This window comes from Mustela nigripes, chromosome 12, assembly GCF_022355385.1.
Source record: "Mustela nigripes isolate SB6536 chromosome 12, MUSNIG.SB6536, whole genome shotgun sequence".
In the NCBI taxonomy this organism is placed as follows: domain Eukaryota; kingdom Metazoa; phylum Chordata; class Mammalia; order Carnivora; family Mustelidae; genus Mustela; species Mustela nigripes.
Genome location: NC_081568.1, coordinates 79,588,802 through 79,606,513, shown reverse-complemented (window position 1 = coordinate 79,606,513; position 17,712 = coordinate 79,588,802). Strand labels below are relative to the sequence as shown.

At 40.6% G+C, this 17,712-nt stretch overlaps 1 protein-coding gene across 5 annotated transcripts in view; it reads right to left on the bottom strand.

Annotated features, from left to right (window-relative positions):
- Nucleotides 1-17,712, bottom strand: part of ARHGAP26 (Rho GTPase activating protein 26) — a 414,796-nt gene that overhangs the window by 146,791 nt on the left and 250,293 nt on the right. For all 5 annotated transcript variants that reach the window (XM_059417816.1, XM_059417817.1, XM_059417818.1 and 2 more), the window contains 2 exons: nucleotides 16,445-16,503; nucleotides 14,850-14,955 (listed from right to left, as the gene is read on the bottom strand). In XM_059417816.1, the coding sequence (XP_059273799.1) occupies nucleotides 14,850-14,955; nucleotides 16,445-16,503 (165 nt within the window). The remainder of the gene's footprint in view (nucleotides 1-14,849; nucleotides 14,956-16,444; nucleotides 16,504-17,712) is intronic.

Below are 17,712 nucleotides of genomic sequence, written 5' to 3'. Positions count from 1 at the left end.
AGAGTCATTATCATATGGTTTCACTTATTTGTGGAGCATAACAAATAGCATGGTGGACATGGGGAGTTAGGAGAAGGGGGTTGGGGGAAATTGGAAGGGGAGGTGAACCATGAGAGACTATGGACTTTGAAAAACAATCTGAGGGGTTTTAAGTGGTAGGGGGTGGGAGGTTGGGGGAACCAGGTGGTGGGTATTAGAGAGGTCACGGATTGCATGGAGCACTGGGTGTGGTACAAAAACAATGAATATTGTTATGCTGGAAATAAAAAAATTAAAAAAAACAATGGGGTTCTTATTATTTTTCTTTTAAACTAGTTATACTGTAACAGTGAAGCTCACATTCAATTAACTAATGGCTAAGGAACTGAGGGAAAAAAACTGATATATTTAAAAGTCATTAGTAATATTAGTTGGGGGAAAAAAACCCCCACAAAAACAAACCAAACCCAAGCCTTTTTAGGTTAAAGTTTTACCACCCTCTCCAGCATTGTTAAAATGTATTCTCCTTTGTCTCTGCTGCCCACTCTCAGGTAGAAATACAAATGAGCAGAGAAGCAGACGAAAGATTGGGAACAAAAGCAGACAAAAGTGATTCCGTCTCAGAATATCAAAGGATTGACTGTCCTGTCTTGTCCCACCCAGTACTGTACATAAAATCACAGATATCTTCAAATTGAAAGGACTCAAGAGTCACCAGGCTGCTCCATTCACTAAAAATAACAAACTCTTTAAATAGTACAAATGATCATTTTATAAAAATTCAAAAACAAAGAAGCCAAGAGGGGGAACCTGGGTGGTTCAGTGGGTTAAATGTCTGCCTTCAGCTTAGGTCATGATCTCAGGATCCCTGGATGGAGTCCTGAGGAATAGAGCCCTGAGTCAGGGCCCCTGCTCAGTGGGAAATCCACTAGTCCCCCTCCTTCTATTCCTCTCATCCCCCACCTCCACTCATGCTCTTGCTCTCACTCTTGCACTCTCCCTCTCAAATAAATAAAATCTTAAAAAAAAAAAAGAAGAAGAAGAAGAAGAGGAAGAAGAAGCAGCAGCAGAAGCAGCAAAGAGAAGAAAACCCGGGTATCTAGAGATAACAGTTAAGATACTGGTGAATAACTCCTTCTGGAATGTTTTCCTTAACTGAACCGTATTTGTGGATATATGCGTATGTATGATTTTTTTCCCTTAAAACAAAAAGAATCATTATTTTGTAAACAAAGAAATCTAGTATTTGGTAAACTTCCTCAAGATTGTGCATAAAATGAGCCTATAAAAACTCGGGCATTAGACGTCTCATCTTTTGAGCCAATGCTCTCTCCTACCACCTCCTAAAAGAAATAAATAATTTGCATCTTGAATAAGATGCAAATTACATCTTATGTTTACATTTACATTAGTACATAGCAGGTGCTGAAATGACTGACACTAACAGTGCTGTCCCAGATATTTGTCTTGGTCCAGCTCTGCCAAGCTAGCTTTTCAGAGATGCTCTTTATTATCACTAACACCAAAAAGCATAGCTTTCAATAGGCTGCCAAATCCCAAAGAGCATATGGATACAAGGACAGTGTCCTTTAATAATAACTGGCATGTAACTTAGAATATCTGCTACTGGAAAGTGCTTCACTTTGGAATGTTTCCTTTTGGCGTTATTTTAAAATGAACCATTATTCTGCTCCTTTATGGATTTGTTCATAAGGGATCATTTTTTTATTCTTCACATGTCCTAAAGGGGGATATTAGAAGGACTAGTAAGTATCAAGACATTTGTATAATGTCTTAGTTTTGTCTTAATTTTCAGTTGAGTAATATCAGACTTAACCAAGAATAAAACAATTTTTGATGGGCCTATTGATGTCCAGAGTCATGGTGCATTAATGACATGACAAAGAAAGGATAATCTAGGCTTGGCCAACAATTCCTGTTTCATTAACCGTCTGGCCAGAGCCAGGTAGAAAGATCCTGTGAGACAGTCCAACTATTTTGGAAGAAAACCTTGTATCTGGGCAGCATGCTAAGCAGGTTAAATGGTAGTTCTAGTGAGAAGAGAAGTATAATTCTTAAAGAGGCAAAATGTCAAGGTTATCTCTGAAAAGAATAAGAAAACCTGATTAGCAAGCTAGATTGAGAGGCATGCTTGAAACAGAAAACTGCCATTTGCCTGGTAACTTAAGGGAATGTGCTTAAATGGTCCAGTTCTGGGGGCTAATGCACCGAGCTAGCACCTTCATTCCAACAAACTCCACTGGGATGACCCTGGGTCTAGGGCAGATCTGAAGACCTTCTCTGAAAGGAGGTCCAAGGCTTTTATGAAGTGCTAGCTCGTGCAGAAGGCAAACTATGCATTCTGGGGAACTGAGCTGTGTAACCAGGTATTAAAGAAATACCTAAATGTTCTGTCTGCTGTTTTTATCATTATGATGGTCCCATCTTCAACATAACAATGCATAACAGGGTCTCCAGGAACTTATAAGAGCCACCAAAGAATTAATATTTGTGCCAAGGCCTGAAATTTTCAATATATAATAGGGAATCTCTAACACCTGGTATTTTTTTTTTTTTTTAGATTTTATTTATTTATTTGACAGACAGAGATTACAAGTAGGCAAGAGAGGCAGGCAAGGAGAGAGAGAGGAAGAAGCAGGCTCTCCGTGGAGCAGAGAGCCCAATGTAGGGCTTGATCCCAGGACCCCAGGATCACGACCTGAGCCAAAAGCAGAGGCTTTAACCCACTGAGCCACCCAGGCACCCCTCTAATACCTGGTACTTTTTATCTGCCTGGCATCCTTTGAATTGTGGCATCCAGTTTTCCTTGGATTGCCTCTCTCCCGTTACATGTGGTTCTACCAAGAATAGCAGTTGAGAACCCCACGACTACCTCATCAAAGTAGTAGGTGCATTACTCAAGAGAGGCTACAACTTTCTTTAACTAGGAATATTGACCTGCAGTGGAACCCCAAGAGGATGAAGGTGGTCAGAGCTGAGACATTCCAAAGGTAGTACTCCAAAGGCACTATACAGGAGTTCCCTTGTTATTTTCCACCCCTTATTTTATCTATTATTCAACAAATATTTATGAGTGCCTCCTACTATATAGAAAGCGCTGTTCTAGATGCTAAGGATTCAACGGCACAGAAACAGAAATCTCCAACTTCAGGAGTCTACATTTCAGGGAGAAGAATACAAAACAACAAATAAGTCAAATACAGAGTATATTAAAGTGATATGTGCTATGGAAAAAATTAAGCAATGCTAGTGGGAAGGGAGCACAAGGGCTGGCGGTTACAATCTTAGAGCAAGACCTCACTGAGGAGGGAAAGTAAGGGAGGACAGATCAGGGCTATGGACTGAAGGGCATAGCAAACGGGACTAAAAAGGAGCAGCCAGGAGGCAGGAGGAAAACCAGGAGGATGTGATATCCTGGAAGCCAAATGAAGAAAGCATTTCAAGGAAAGAGGGAGTGAGAAACTGTGAAACCCTTCAGAATGATCAGAGAAGGGAAGTCTGAAGCTGATTTAGCAACACCAACATGACACTTCTCAGGGGAGGAGTAGGTGTAAAAGCCCAAGTGGAGTAGGATCGAGAGATGATTTGGGAACAGCAACACAGACAACTATCTGAGAAATTCTGCTGAGAGCACAAAGAATGGGGGAGTATCTAGAAGGAGATGCAAGATTGAGAAAGTTTTGTGGGTTTTTTTACAGATTTTATTTATTTGAGGGGCACCTGAGTGGCTCAGTGGGTTAAAGCCTCTGCCTTTGGCTCAGGTCATGGTCTCAGGGTCCTGGGACTGGGCCCGACATTGGCCTCTCTGCTCAGCAGGTAGCCTGTCTCCCTCTCTCTCTGCCTGCCTCTCTGCCTATTTGTAATTTCTGTCTGTCAAATAAATAAATAAAATCTTAAAAAAAAAAAAAAGATTTTATTTATTTGAGAGAAAGAGAGAGAGACTGAGAGAATGAGTGGGAGGAGGGGCAAAGGGAGAAGCAGACCCCCCTATTGAGCAGGAAGCCCGATGTGGGGCTTGATCCCAGGACTCCAGGATCCTAACCTAAGCTGAAGGCAGACCCTTAACAGACAGAACAACCCAGGAACCCTCAAGAAAGGTTTTTATTGTTGGTTTGTTGTTGTTGTTGTTGTTGTTTTTCCCATTTGTAAAGGGTCACAGAAATCACAACTTGTGCTGATGGGAAAGTCTCAAGAGAAACTGAAAAGTTGATCATGTAGGAGACAGGGGGAAAACTCTTGGGAGTGAAGTCCTCCTGGACGCAATCAGCAATCACCTCTAGTGCCCCAGGGCAGGGAATGCCTTTAGGTACAAGTGCGGGACTGTTCCTCTAGCACACAGGGAGGAAAGGTAGAAACACAGGCATGGATGGGGGTGGTAGCTTCTGAAAGTTCTCTTGATTGCCTTTATTTCCTGAGTGAAATAAAAAGCAAGATCTGAGACAATTTACAAGAGTAAGAGTGAATGGCGTAGGAACGTGAAGCAGGATACCAGGCATATAAGCGCCCTTGAAATTGCTTTCCAATGTCTCAGACATTGGTTCAACTCTACTTTCAGTTATATGATTGACCCAGAAGACATCCAATAAATTCCATTCTTTTTTGTATTAGCCATAGTTGACTTCTGTTGTTTACAACCAATGATCTGATATACCAACTTTTTCTTGAGGCCTAGGATTATTCATGTTCTCACTGAAAGTCCGACTTTCAGGGGCACCTGAGTGGCTCAGTCAGTTCAGCGTCTGACTCTTGATTTCAGCTCAGGTCATGATCTTAGGGTCATGAGACCAAGCCCTGCGTCAGGTTCCAGGCTTGGTGGGGAGTTTGCTTGAGATTCTCTCTCTCTCCCTTTCCTTCTGTCCCTCCCCCCAACCCCACTCATACACACACTCTCTCTCTAAATAAAGTCTTAAAAAGAAAAGTCTGACTTTTATAAAATAGTGATTCTATTTTATCAAATCCTGTACATGCCTAAAGGCATAGGAAGACCAGCTTCCGACATACCAATAGGCCCAACAATTTGAGCTCCCTTCCCAGAACCAAGAAATAATACTTTTCATTTACCATACCAAATTAGAAACACTAAAGCAGTATGCTAAACTACTTAAAGAAAAACATGTCAACTCATGTGAGAATGCAGAAACGACATATCAAAATTCAAATCCCCTGAAATTTCTTCAAACTTTCTTTTGAGTTAAGCTGCAGGAGTGTCTACCAAGACAGCATGAAGATGAATACACATAAAACTTTCCTCGGGGTGTAGAGTAATACTTCAAAACAGACTTCACTAACTCAGGGAGGGAAATCCACATCAAGAGTCCACTACGAGGTAACCTGGAGGCACAGAGAACTGTTTTTACAGTGGATGGCAATGTTTAATCTGGGAATGGCATCTGAGAGGGCAGGCAAACTGAGTAAGAATGAAGGAAAGACTCTCCCACAAAGAGAAACACTTTGAAGATCACAAAGATGAGTGGAAATTTCCAGACCATGCAGACTAAGATGAGTCTTCTTGATATAACGTGTCATCCCCTCCAGGAAATTAATAGTTATTAAACTGCAGCACAGACAGCTGCTTCTGAGATGAAATCAGTCTTGCAACACTAAGAAGCAGGAGGGTGAAGGCAAGTAGTTGCTAATCTTCCACAGAAGTCAGCCTCACATAGCTTCTTTCAAACAGGTGCAATGATCTGCAGGGCATTTGACTCATGAAGAGCCCTGAATACTAACAGGGAAGTGTGAAGCTTGGTTAAGGTATGACCTGAAAGCAGGTATTAATGGGCTCTTTCTCCCATATGACCCTGAGCTGGCACATCCCTTGTTAGGAAGGGTGCAAGCAGTAGTCAGCCTTTGGGCCAAATGCACAGAAACTGCCAAGAAAATAAAATCAGAGCAAAAATAAACATATGCACACACAAGAGCTCCGTGTGCTATATTTTCAGCATCAAGCCCTAAGATTTTTGCTTACCAATAAAGGAACTATGAATAAAGTCCCATCTCTTGAATAAGAATGACTTGTTTTGGCCTAATCACTTGAATAATTCTCCTATTTTCCCTCATTTTATAAGACATGGCTCCATGATCTTCCCTCCCCCAACAGATTATGAAAGCTGACGATTATGATATGAATGCTGATGATATGCCAGACACTCTTCTAAGAGCCCTATGTGAATTAGTTCATTTAATCCTCACAACAACCCTGAGAGGGCAGGCACTATTGCTGTCTCTAAGTTTCCCAGAAAGAAGGGTAAAATAGGTGAAGCCTTTTATACTTGACTTCTCCAGGCTTTACTAGGGGTTTTGCAGGGGGAGTGAGGCAGAGAAGTTAGTTACCACCTGGGTCAAGTACCGGAACTTGCTCCATCTGTTGGGATCATCTCGCAAGTAGCTAAGGACTGTTGTTTGGAACCCAACTCCTCCCCCCCCCCCCCCAATTAGTCAAAGGTTTCCCCTCAGAATTTTTAAAAATAACCCCTTGCTTTCAGGTTGTGCATATATAGATGCCACTCTGTTTCATGCCTCCCTGGAGTGGGAAGGAAGAGGAAGGAGGCACCTGGTATGGGAAGAGGTGACAAGCCACCAGGCTGCACCTGCATGAAGCAAGGTGCAGGCTACATAACCGGCTCCTGCAGTGCTGGCTGAAGTACACACAGGACAAGCCAACAGAATCTGATGTGCTAATTTAAAAGTTTCTGATAGTGTTATTTGAGATCTGTTTCACATAAGGAAACTCAGGCACAGAGAAATAATTCACATAAAGTTGCAGAAGGGACAAGAGCCAGACCAGGCAGTCTGACTCCAGAAATGGTCTCTTAAGCCTGTGCTCTCTCCATGATGAGCATCAACTGCCTAGAAGTCTGCCAACTGCCTCAACTGCAGCTGCCAGGTCTGAGCCACAATAGCTGGGAAGAATCGATTAGGAGACTGGTCAGAGTAAGAAAATAAGTACTGCAGGTAATGCTCACCATTCAATGCAAAGAGGGGGCAATAATAGAGGGCGTGGGCGCACCACACAATGGAAGCAAATCAATTACTGTTGTGCCACCAAAGAGAGAATTCAACAGAACCAATCCTGGGCCTAATGCCTAAGAAATAAGGCTCATCAGAGCAGAAATAAAAGAATTGGGGACTAAAAAGGCAACAGACAAGATCTTTTTTGAAAAGATAAAATAGATGGAACTTTAGCTATGTCACCAAGAAGAGAAGGAAAGATGACTCAAATTCGGAAATGAAAAAGACTTAAAAAGGAAAGAAAGAAAAAAGAAAAGAGAAAGAAATCTGGTTCTGCTAAAAGCTTGCAAAGAAGAACAAAGTCATTTTTATGTTAGTTAATACCCTCACTTTTATAATACCTCACAATAAATGGGGGCAGCCCCATGAGAGAGGAAAAGATGGCGTCCTTCTCTTTGCTCCTCCTGGAATTTGAGAGGGAAACTCCATGGCCACCTGGGTTCAGAAGAGGAAGAGGTACATCAGAGAACAGGAAAGTCACTGAAAACATTAACCCAACAGAAGTGGAACAACTCAGTGCAAACAGGAGACCCAAATCAAAGGGGCTCCAAGATTGCTGAGCATTAACAGCTTGAAGCCAAGCATTTCCCTTTGCAGAATGGGTGTTTCTTAGGATGTGAAGGATTTAGTTCTTTGAGTTCAGAAATTGTTTTTTTTTTTTTTTAAAGCAAAATTTTAAACTTAAATTGTATCTTTCCTTCTCCTAGCCCTAAAGACTGAAAGGTCACAGAACAGAGAAATTCTGGAAGTTTAAAGTAAGTGAAGGTCTGGCAGCTAGGCTAAATAAGGGCTGAGGTTTGATTTTGTCTGCATTTCCATTAATTTAAAGTGCTAAGTTGCCTGTTTGCTAAAATATGTGGTTCTCCTCGTTGCAGTATCCCTTTAAATAGATTTTCCTTTCAGTGTGCCAAAAATAGGAAGAGAAGGTCCTTTGAGAATCCCATTCTTAGTCTTAAAAAAAATACATTCTCCTCTCTAGCCCATGCACATAAACAGATCTGGAAGCACTTCTTCCTACTTCTTCCAGTGACCTCTAATTTATCAGAAATAAATATTTTAGGAGAAAAAACATAGCTGGTCAGGGAAATGATTCTCCCAGTCCATTTTTGCTTGTTCATTAATTAAGCGATCACTCAATCTGAAGTCCCTCTTTCAGAACTCGCAGATAGATGGGCCAGGTGCTGATGATCCAAATGCCTACCCCATGGCCAGGCAGGTGGGGGGCACAAAAGAGGTTGACTACACACAAGGGATAACAGAGACAGCTAGGATTTGGTGCACTGAAGAAGGCATGCCCAGGGGGTTAGGGTGTGGCCTCTACCCAGTTGCAGCCAACTCTGAGAAAAGACGTCTAAATTTTTTCAAGTAAAATCACCCCAGTTAAAAATGTTAGAAATCTGTCCAAAATTTTAAAATGGCAACATGTAGAACAATACCAGACAGAATGCATGTATGCACTACTCTGGCTGGACACCGTTGTTTGCAATCTCTAAGTAAGACACAAAAGATAAAGGAAGACATACTGCCTGTCCCCTGAGAGTTTAATGACCTAGTAGGGTTAAGAAGATTGTCACTCGGTCAACTGTCCCACAAGGTGGAATGTGATACCCATTAAAAGGGAGAAATAAGCGAAGCCTTTGGGAGCTGAGGAAAGCGAGAGGGCCCCTGAGGCAGAAAGGATTCTTGTAGTCAAGGACATCTGAGCTGGGGCTAAAGAATGAGGTAGACTTTGGCAGGCAGACATTGGGGAGGGACCATTCTAAACTGAGGAAAATGAATTGCACAAGGTAAAAAGAGGGAGTTGAAAAGAGAATGTTTGAGAAATTGTCAAGGCACTCTTCATGCTTCTACCTGACAAATATGTGTGAGTGTCTGTGTGTGCCATGCAGTAGGGATGCAGAGGTGATCATGAGGGGACACAAGATGAGGCTGCAAAGTGTGAGAGTGCCCAGCTCAGACAAGACGTTGGAGGTGGTTCCCTGAGTTTTATCTTCAGAGCAATGGGAAAGTTTCCTTTGAATTTTTTTTTTTTTTAAGCAAGGGAATCACATGTTAAAATCTGCAATGTTCCAAGTTCCCCAGCTGCAGAGCATGCATTCTGTGGACTGGAAGAGAGCCAGAGTGAGTTGGGAGGCGGCCTTTCCAAGTAGTCTGGGAAAGAGATAACGCCAGCTTGGGCTTGGGGGGTAGGTTGCTTCAGTAGGTAGAAAGGAGTTAAAATCACCAGAATTACCAGTTCAGGCTAGGATTCAATGAGGTGGAAGCCAAATGGGACTGGAGAATGTGGTCAGCATGGCTCCATGGCACACCACCAGTGGCCCAGTAGCCAAGCAATGCTGTACTGGCAGCAGCGGATGTCCAGGGGTTACTAGAGAGAGGAAAGGTTTAGGAGCCAGGGTGTATGGCTGAGGTAAGATTGCCAGAGAAGCTCATAGGAGGTTTCCATTTTAGAAAGTCATCATCTAAAAGCACTATCTTCTTTTAAATGTGCTTTGTAAAATTCCACAGCTGTTTTGTTTGGACTAGTCTTGAGAGCAAGAAAATAACTAGCTCTTCTCCTGTTCAACAGTTCATCAATAAACCAAATCTTTAGATTTGGGATGGAAGAAGGAGGAATATTAGAATATCTATAAGGTACATGTTAATGCCAAGTATCCATGCCCACTTCCTTTTATTTTGACCACTTCTTAAGAACTTCAAAGAATGCTAGTTAACCATCACGGTCCATCCTCTTTGGTTCTAATGCCTAGCAATGACTTTCTTTATAACCACAGGCATTTGTAAGTGAACCCAATTCACTCTCCTTCTGGATCATTAAGGAAATATGAATATATTCTTCTGGACTGGCAGGAATTCCTGGAAGTACTCATATTCCAAGGGGAAAACAGCCAAGCCACTAGATGCTCAACTCTTGATAACTTGTGACAATGGAGTTTACGTATTTTTTTATTTCTTTTCAGCATAACAGTATTCATTGGGAGTTTATGTATTTTGATAAGATCTCACTTGTATGCCAAGCATTTGCCCTAAATCATTTTATTATTTCTGCAATACACAGAATTTTGTCATTTTTGCAAAGCCACAACAAGTAACAGATCATCCAAATAAACATCAGATGATGGAGTAATGAAAATAATAGGAATCAGCAAGTGGCAATGAGACTAAAGTTGATTTTGCCTTCCGCATTTCTCTGTCCTGTCTTCCACCTCCCAAATCTTAGAATTTTAGTGTATGTGTGCCCATACTACAGATGTATTCTTCTTCTCTCCCAAACTGGTCTATCTGTCCCATTTGTCTTAATTGTATTAGCATACCATGTGAAAATCACTCAATAGATTTATTATTCTCTGTTGAATCATATTTTATCAAGACTATTTGCAGTAAGCATCAGGCACTGCCTACTCAGAGCTCTGCTTTTATACTGATATCTAGGCTTCCTGCCAGTGGCCCAAGGAAGTTCTGTTTGGTATAAAAAAAATCATGGTGGCCCCATTCCCCTTGTTGAAGAGTGTTTCAAACCAGTAATATGTGATGGAAGTCTGGAGAACTTCTGGGAAAAATATCATCATAGCTCTTAAAAAGAGAAGCGAAGAAAAAAATAATGCTTTTTCTGCCGCTGGAGAACCACAAATGTGCAAGGATGCAACACAACATCTTATTGACCCTGACCTAGCCAGCACAGTGATGCTGGCTGGGAGCAACACCATAGAAATAACCTGAGGGCTTTGTGAGTCAAGAAATTAACCAACCCTTTGGGCTGATTCTGTGTAATGAGAAACAGATTCCTTTATTGTTTAAGCCATTTTGAATTGGATTTTCTGTTTCTTACAGCCCAGAACATCCTAAATGATAGAATACTTCTTTGCAGAAGCAAGAAAAAGGCTCTACCTCTTTGACAACATCCTAGCAACAAAGGAATACTTGCTTCAAAAAAGAGAAGAGACTACGACTGATTTCTCAATAAGCATTTTGGGAAAACTAGCTGTGAAAGGTGTTCTTAATAGCTACTCCTGATGTATGGAGAGTCCTTTGAAATCCTTCCAGTGCAGCATAAACACTGTAATAAAATGATGAGCCACTACGAATGGTATGTGTGGGGATACGCAACATAGTTGGAGTCATCATAATATGTAGGTATTAGGAAACTACCATGAAATTTGTCTTTATTTTTCATCTACTCTTATTTCTTTCTACAATTATAATATTGGGAATTTTTTCTCTTCTCCACTCCTTTTACCTGATGAAAACACAGAATTACATGATTAGAAGGGAACTCAGAAAACTGGGGTTCAGAGAGGTGGATTAATTTCCACAAGATCCCACAGTTTTCCAGGAACCATTTTCTTTACTATTAAAAATGCTTTATGCATGATTTTAAAACAAAACCATTTGCTGAACTCTCAATTTAATGTAATGTCAAACTGTAAAAATATGGGAAATCAAGACTGGGTTTTTTAGTAATTTAATTATGAAATCTCCTTTTTGAATTCATTGCTTTGAGCTTCTTTGTAGTGTAGTGGCTCATCATTTGAATTCATTGCTTTGAGCTTCCTTTCCACTTAATACCATTTCTCTCTCCTAGAAAATCCCTGCATGTGGCCCATTCTCTTGGCCAGTGATTCTTAAAAGACCATTTGCTTCTAAATTACCTGAGAAATAAACCAGACATGCAGATTCCCAAGGAGAGTCCAATTTAGTAGAGCAGGGTTGAGGTCCCCCAATTCAATTGTAAACAAGCACGCCAGGTGAGTCGAACTGTGCTTTGAGGGACATGACTCCAGATTACACACTAGATTCCAGAATGCAAATAGAAAATATCTAATTATCATAGTGGATTTAAGCTGGAACAACAAAAATATGTGCATGGTTGCCTGTAATTTTTATGTTTCCTCTGAGGTCTGAAACAAACCCAAGAACTCTGTGATTTGGATGCACCCTGGTAAGCATTCGCTTGGAGGCTTTGAGATTTTATCCTTTCCCCTAAGACTTTTTTCCCCTCTGAGTACATTTCTACTTGGGATTAAATATAAAATGTCTTAACTCTCTCCACAGCTAAAAGAAATCAATTTTGGAAATTGTTTCAAAAGAGCACTTTAAAAATTGCACAACACAAAGTATCCTTCCTTTGAACCAAACGACTGAGAGATACACAGAGTATACACGGTAGGTAATGAGAGCAGTGAACACGGGTCTTCCAGCAGATCCAGCCCTGAAACCAAAACTTGGGAAGGAAGTTGACCATTAAGTAAGTGGACCAGAGGAACAATAGTTCAGGCTTATCAGAGGGTAAGTCTGAAATTGAGAAAACTGAAATCAAACAGACAAACCCCTTATTCCAAGTTAACTATCACTTCCTGGTCAATTTTAAAATAGGACAGTGCTATAAATGAGAATATAGCATTTAAATGGAATCTTAGAACTCCTCTGGGTGCCAAAGCCTTTTTTCAGAATTAAATAAATACTCCTTACTGGATTAAGCAACGCACATTTATACCCATCTCCACAGATACTTTTAATCCCTATCTTCTGAGACCAAGAACAGAGCCTACTGAGATCTTAAGTCTGTGTTTTATAATACTGGCTCTGACCAACTCACACTATAGCCTCTATGTACCTTCCTTAAGTATTAAATGAACAAAGAAATGCCTCATAACCTCATAGAACCAAAGAAAACCATTGTGATTGTGAATCAAAGGCAAGACACAATGCTCCATAAATGCTATACTATAAGTAACTTCGGCAACAAAGTTGGTTTAAATTCATTAGAAGGCAAAAGTCAAGGTCATAGATGTCACCTGCATATTCCAATTGTACTTCTTGTTAGATCAGGGACAAAGATGGTCTGAATTTAATGGGATTTGGAACACAGAGGTGGACAAGAGGGAGAAAGTGAGCTATCATCCAAAAGAAAAATAGGCTCAAGTGTTTAAGATCTACCTTCACAGTTTTTGGTGTTCTTTAAAATCGTTTTCTTCCCCCCTTTAAGATTCCTAACCATCCTCATGACACTTTAAAATGGGCAGATGTAGGGACGCCTGGGTCGCTCAGTTGGCTAAGCCGCTGCTCAGGTCTGCTCAGGATCCTGGGATCAAGTCCCACATGGGGCTCCTTGCTCGGCAGGGAGCCTGCTTCTCTCACTGCCTCTGCCTGCCTCTCTGCCTGCTTGTGTGTACTCTCTCTCTCTCTCTGGCAAATAAATAAAATCTTAAAAATAAAATAAAATGGGCAGATGCAGTAGTGAGTCTGCTGGATCACCATTTACTTTCTGTCATGCTCAGTCCAGTTATGCTCTCAGCACAACTCCACAGCTTGAAAAGCCCACTGCTCTCAGCTGGTTCTGAAGCCTTTTCCTCCAGCTGCTCCCTAGAGGCTCAAAGCCTAGTGGCCCTAATAGAGCAGCCATGAGCATCCCCACACATACTTGGCCAGAGTATATAACCAGAACTTCCTCTGTTTCAGTAAAGGCCCTTCAAGTGTGCAAAGTTTTGTAACTAAGATCTAAACCAGCTTTTCTCTTGAACAAATGCCTGACTGGGTTGTGTGGAATAGGCACCAAAATGTCATCTGAGAGCATCTGGAGTTACTTCTTAAACCCAGTTCTCATTATTTTAAATGCACTTCATCAGGGCTCTTTGACATTTTTTGGGCATTCTCCTTGTAAGCTTGCATGTTCTCTGCTATGCTTAATTGTTTCTGAACATGCAGTCCTGATACCACATGGCAAGAAAAACATTCGACAATAACAGAGAAATCCTTGATTCTGTCTAATTGTTTCTGACCAACATACTAAACACTCTTGCTCCTTCATAGTTAAAATCTGTAGAAATCTTTTGGGAACACATATACTCTCTTTCCATAAGGCGCTATCAATGTGCTTAGTAGAAACAGGAAAACAAACCATCATATTCTTTCTCAGCTGACTATCGACTTATCCCAGAGAAATGACTTAATGGCATGAGAAAAGTGTGGGTAAGGACTAAATGCACAACTCACCAACCAGTTCCATAGACTGTGTGGCTTAACGGTTTAAGTTAGCTGTTGTAGTCTTTCTTAAATACTCCAGTCTCCAACCAAGAACTTTCATCCAATTCAATGGAAGGTTAGAACATACACACATGCAGTCACTGATGTAGCAAGGTAAGTCAAGAAGGCCATTTCCAAAAGGGTCCACCAATAGTTAATAAACAAAAACTCAAAACCATCCCAAGAGTAAATATTCTTAGCAGGACAATCAGGCCCCATGCTGAATGCCTTGCTTTATCTCAGAGGGCACATAGGCATTTGTGAAAGATAGTTAGTTGACTTATTCCCTAGACTTTAACACATGTAACTTTTAAAAGCACTAACACTGTAGATAAAGAGGAGCCTACTATCCATACCTGACTGATGAAGAAACTAAGGAACTGAGGGGTCCATTGCTTGTCCAGGGTTCATTAAGTGGCTTAAGACCACAGTCAACTCTAGAACCCAGGCTTCATTACTCCAAATCCCGGGTCTAAAAACCCACATGTTCCTATTTGTCTCTGATTATCACAAGAACATACAACTCCTGAAAACCCTGCTTTGTGACCTGGTTATCATGGATGACATATTCCTGTTTATCCTAGGACATCACAAGAGCAAAAGCCCCCTGACCTCTGTTTGGTGCTTCCCCAGCCTCCTCTGTAAGGACCACGTGGCATTTACTGCTGTTACCCACTGCAGTTAACACTTCACACATTTCTTTCCTAACCCTTCAGCATTCCTGATGCAACAGTGGGAACAGAACAGAGACCAGCTTTAGCACTAAGATATGAACTTTCTAAGGGTGAGAAGAGGGCAGCATTCCGTCTTAAACCTACTTTGCCAAGTGGTTCATGAGCAGCTGTAACATCTGCCTATTTTTCTCTGGGAGCCGATGAACAAGGCTGTGGATTTCAGAGACCCGAGACTCCTGGTTTTCCAGCTCTGCAAAGGAAGGAAGGACGTAATATTTGATCAGTGACACAGCCAAATCAGATTACAAAACAAAATCAAAGGAAACCAAAGGTTGGGCACTTTAAGAACCAGTTCTATGGACTCATGGCTAGGTTTAAGTGTTTTTAATGGTGCTTTCTGTAACAATTCATTTAAAAAAATGACTGTTTAAAGAATTCAAACCAAAATGATGATGGGATGAAATGGAGCCAGTCAGTCAACTGCACACTTAGAGCAGACAGAAACCTGAGAGCAGCTGGCTTCCTAGAATGATGGCTTCATTTCAAGGAAGGAAGGAACTTTATGCACTTGTCAAATGATGAACAAATTGTACATGAACAACATTACAAGGGTCTCAAATATCAAAATAATGTCTCAAGACAGCATCTGACAAATCGAAGGCAATGTCCAGTCACTCTCAAGTCATGTGTGACACCCAACCAGCCCAGTGGAAGAAAGAAATGGCTGATGAAACATGTAAATCTTCCTGCCAACCTGTCACCTCAATCAAACCCTGCCACGGTTTGGTTGAATTTGGGTAAGTGACTTCATTTCTCTGGGAGATAAACTGATAGTGCTCACCATACCTATTTATAGGATTGATGTGAGGTTTAATTAGAGAATGGCTGCTATGGGTTTGGAATTTCTCTGAGAAAGAAATCATATAAACACGATCTTTACTCCCAGCTTTATCTCAAGTCTTTCTCCTCCCTCTTTTAAGGAGACAACTCTGAGAAGATAAGGCCACCAGAACATTAGAACATTAGGTACTACTAAATAGGGCCAGTAGTAGTTACCAGGACAAACAAACTTTGAAGGCTTAAAGGAAGCAGGGAGACCACAGAGACTATTGACATAATAACACTGTGGAGTTCATGCCAGATTTAAATCTTACTATCTCTTACAGGAGGCCTGCCCCGAACAGACAGATTCCCGTATACTTAGGGTAGCTTGCACCTAATCCCTATGTATTTTAATACCAGTAATATGACGCAAGGGACCTGGATGATATAGCTGAAGAATGATCATAAACTGTAAATGGAATCCATGATGGAAAGGGGACTGGGAAGTTATATAAATGGTGTCATATTCAAGGAAACAATTCCAATGCTCAATTTAGGTAATGTGTGAAGTCTGATTCATTCTGCAAAATGCTACTCAAGGGCTGGGAAAAAACCCAAGGAGCTAGAACTCCAATAATCAAAATTAGAAAGCCAAACTTGCTGTCCTCTCCTCTCCCCACCCCAAAAACACATTCTGAAGTTTCTCTCCTTTACTGTAAATTCAGTGTGGTAGCAGGGCCCTTGACAATCTCAGTTTGGTTTCATTTCTATTTTGTGTCTGTCTCATGAGCACATGTGTAGGTATTTACATACAAAATACAGAGGGTAGAAAGTTTTTATTTTGGGATACTAACTGTTCTTTGATATAGAAAAATATATTCTTTTCCCCCCTTAAAACTGGCAAAAAGAAAACTTACTTGCCGCTTTGATGAAACTTCTTTGAAACTGGTACATCATGAGTGGTCCTGGAAGCATTCTGGGATAAAAGGATATACACCAATCAGTTTAATAAAAACAAACAGACTCCCTAAATAGCAGCACAGACACTGCCCAACTGTATTCAGACGAAGATTAAGGGACACAATAGCAACTCAACAGCCCAACTGAGTTTCTCTTTTTGAAAGGGTCCTGAGATTTCCTGTGACATTTTCATGCTCTTTCTTCTTTAAGGGAATGGATACAACTATGTTTCCTAGTTACAACTAGGAAAGTGCTAATGTGAAAGTCTAGCACAAGCCAAGAGATTTCCTTTTCAGTCAGTGACTCACCCATTGACAAGAGCATTTTAAGATGTGTCTGAGAAAAAGGAAACTAACTAAACATTTGTAATTACCTGTACTAAAACTCTTGTCTTCCCAGCAGCTTGTTATTAAAATCAGTTCATCTGGAAACACTATGAGAGACTTCTGTAATTTTTGTGGCAAATTCACTACCGAGGGTTGCTCCAGAATGCCAAAAGTGTTAGAACCCCTAACATTAAGCACGACATAATCAAATTTTATATAGTTTTTTAAAAGTATATTTTATATTTAACGTTTGTTAGCTAATCACTAGATCAACATGTACAAATTAAGTGCTAAATACAAACCTCTGTGATTTGGTTTTGTGTAAACTACAGTGATAGTATATGTGGTATGAATGTTTAATCAATATGTTTAATGAGTGTGTTTAACTGTAAACTTCAGCTTTTTTCTGACAGTCCAAATAACAACCTTCTCAACAGACTAAAAATTATTCTTGACTCAGGTTCTATTTTATTCTCATCAGAACCCCCAATTTAACTCCTGATCTTCACTTGCATTACATCTTACTCTTGACTTCAAGATCCTTCTATCAATTCCCCAATAGGCAATAAAACCTGCATCACCAATTTCTTTTCTGGGGCTTGTTCCTCCTTTGTTTTTGAGCCAAATGAATCTTCACAAAACCTGAACAAATGCTTATGTAGTTCACTGGTCTCCTCTTAGTTCAGACTGGACCCTCACCTACCCTTCAAGTTCAGGGTAAGTTTCAGTCACGTCATAAAACTGATATGGGAGCAGCTAGAATCACCCATTCCCTTAATAACCAAGGGAGGGGCAGAAAATAGGAGTCAAACAAAAAAAAAAAAAAAAAAAAAAAAAAAAAAGAGAAACAAAACAAAGAAAATAAAGAAAAAAAAAGAAGTCGAAACAAAAAAAACATT